The sequence below is a fragment of the Manacus vitellinus genome, unplaced genomic scaffold, assembly GCF_001715985.3.
Source record: "Manacus vitellinus isolate BGI_N305 unplaced genomic scaffold, ASM171598v3 scaffold_40_pilon, whole genome shotgun sequence".
NCBI classification, from domain to species: domain Eukaryota; kingdom Metazoa; phylum Chordata; class Aves; order Passeriformes; family Pipridae; genus Manacus; species Manacus vitellinus.
This window is the reverse complement of record NW_021940541.1, coordinates 6,726,571-6,727,621: the sequence shown is the minus strand read 5'-3', so window position 1 is coordinate 6,727,621 and position 1,051 is coordinate 6,726,571. Positions and strand designations below refer to the sequence as shown.

Genomic DNA, 1,051 nt, shown 5'->3' with positions numbered 1-1,051 from the left:
TTTTTTTTTTTGTAGTCCTCCCCAGGTTGGGTTTTAGCATTTTAATTTCTCCCAGTCCTCTCCTTCCCCCGCTCATTTATCATTCCTCTCCACCTATTTATCAAATGAAAATTCAATACCGAAAAAGCGCTGAAAAATAAAAAAGAAACCATAGTCGGATTTCTCCTGCGAATAATGGTGGGAGAAAAAAATTCTTGTGCTAGAAAGTCCTGTCGAACGCATTTGGGAAAGGTGTTTTGCTAATCTCTGTTTTACCCTGTTGCCCAGGGAATGAAACCAGCCCGGAGAGCTTTCTATTGCACAATGCACTGGCCAGGAAACCCAAACGGATCCGTACAGCTTTCTCCCCATCCCAATTACTGAGACTGGAACATGCCTTTGAGAAGAACCATTATGTAGTAGGAGCGGAGAGAAAACAGCTGGCACACAGCCTCAGCCTCACAGAAACTCAGGTAAGGGGGAAACATGGAACGGACAGTTGGGAAAGTGAAAGTACCGACATCTCCTTTGGAAAACCCACCCGGCAGGGCCGAAATTCGAGCAAAAACTACGGGCAAATTCTAGGGGTGTTTAGGCCTTCGGTCCCGAGCCGGTGGAGCGAGAGAGGGGCCCCCCCTCGCCTGGATGTTGTAAAATCCTTTCCCGTTCACGATTCCACCGCTTGAGCCGGGGGTCGCGGTGCCTCGGCCGGCCGTGGGAAGCTAGAGCTCTCAGAGAAGGATTTGGGGTCCCCCGGGCAGCCCCGATGGGAGCCCGGGCCCGAGCGGGGAGGGAGTGGCGAGATCCGCGGTCTGCGGGTCCGGCCGTTTTGCTGCGGGGCTGCTCGGACCCTCAAGAAGTAGTTTGATATTGGGGGGAAAAGCCACCAAAACAAATGGGGGGGAGGGGGAAGAACCCCCCTCTTTGGACCCTACGGCAGAAACACAGTTTCTTGGATGATTTTCCACTCGTTTCTAGCCCGGCGTCAGGCAGAGGGGATGTGAGGAGCCGGTTCAGGAGGACAGAAAGATGAAAAATTAAAGCAGAGAAATTATTAACGAGGAATCCCCCC

The 1,051-nt window shown here is 52.2% G+C and overlaps 1 protein-coding gene across 1 annotated transcript in view; it reads left to right on the top strand.

Annotated features, from left to right (window-relative positions):
• Positions 1–665, top strand: part of EMX2 (empty spiracles homeobox 2) — a 3,695-nt gene extending 3,030 nt beyond the window's left edge. Inside the window, exon 3 of the mRNA XM_029961996.1 lies at positions 268–665. Coding sequence (XP_029817856.1) covers positions 268–665 — 398 coding nt within the window. The remainder of the gene's footprint in view (positions 1–267) is intronic.
• Positions 666–1,051: the final 386 nt, after the last annotated feature.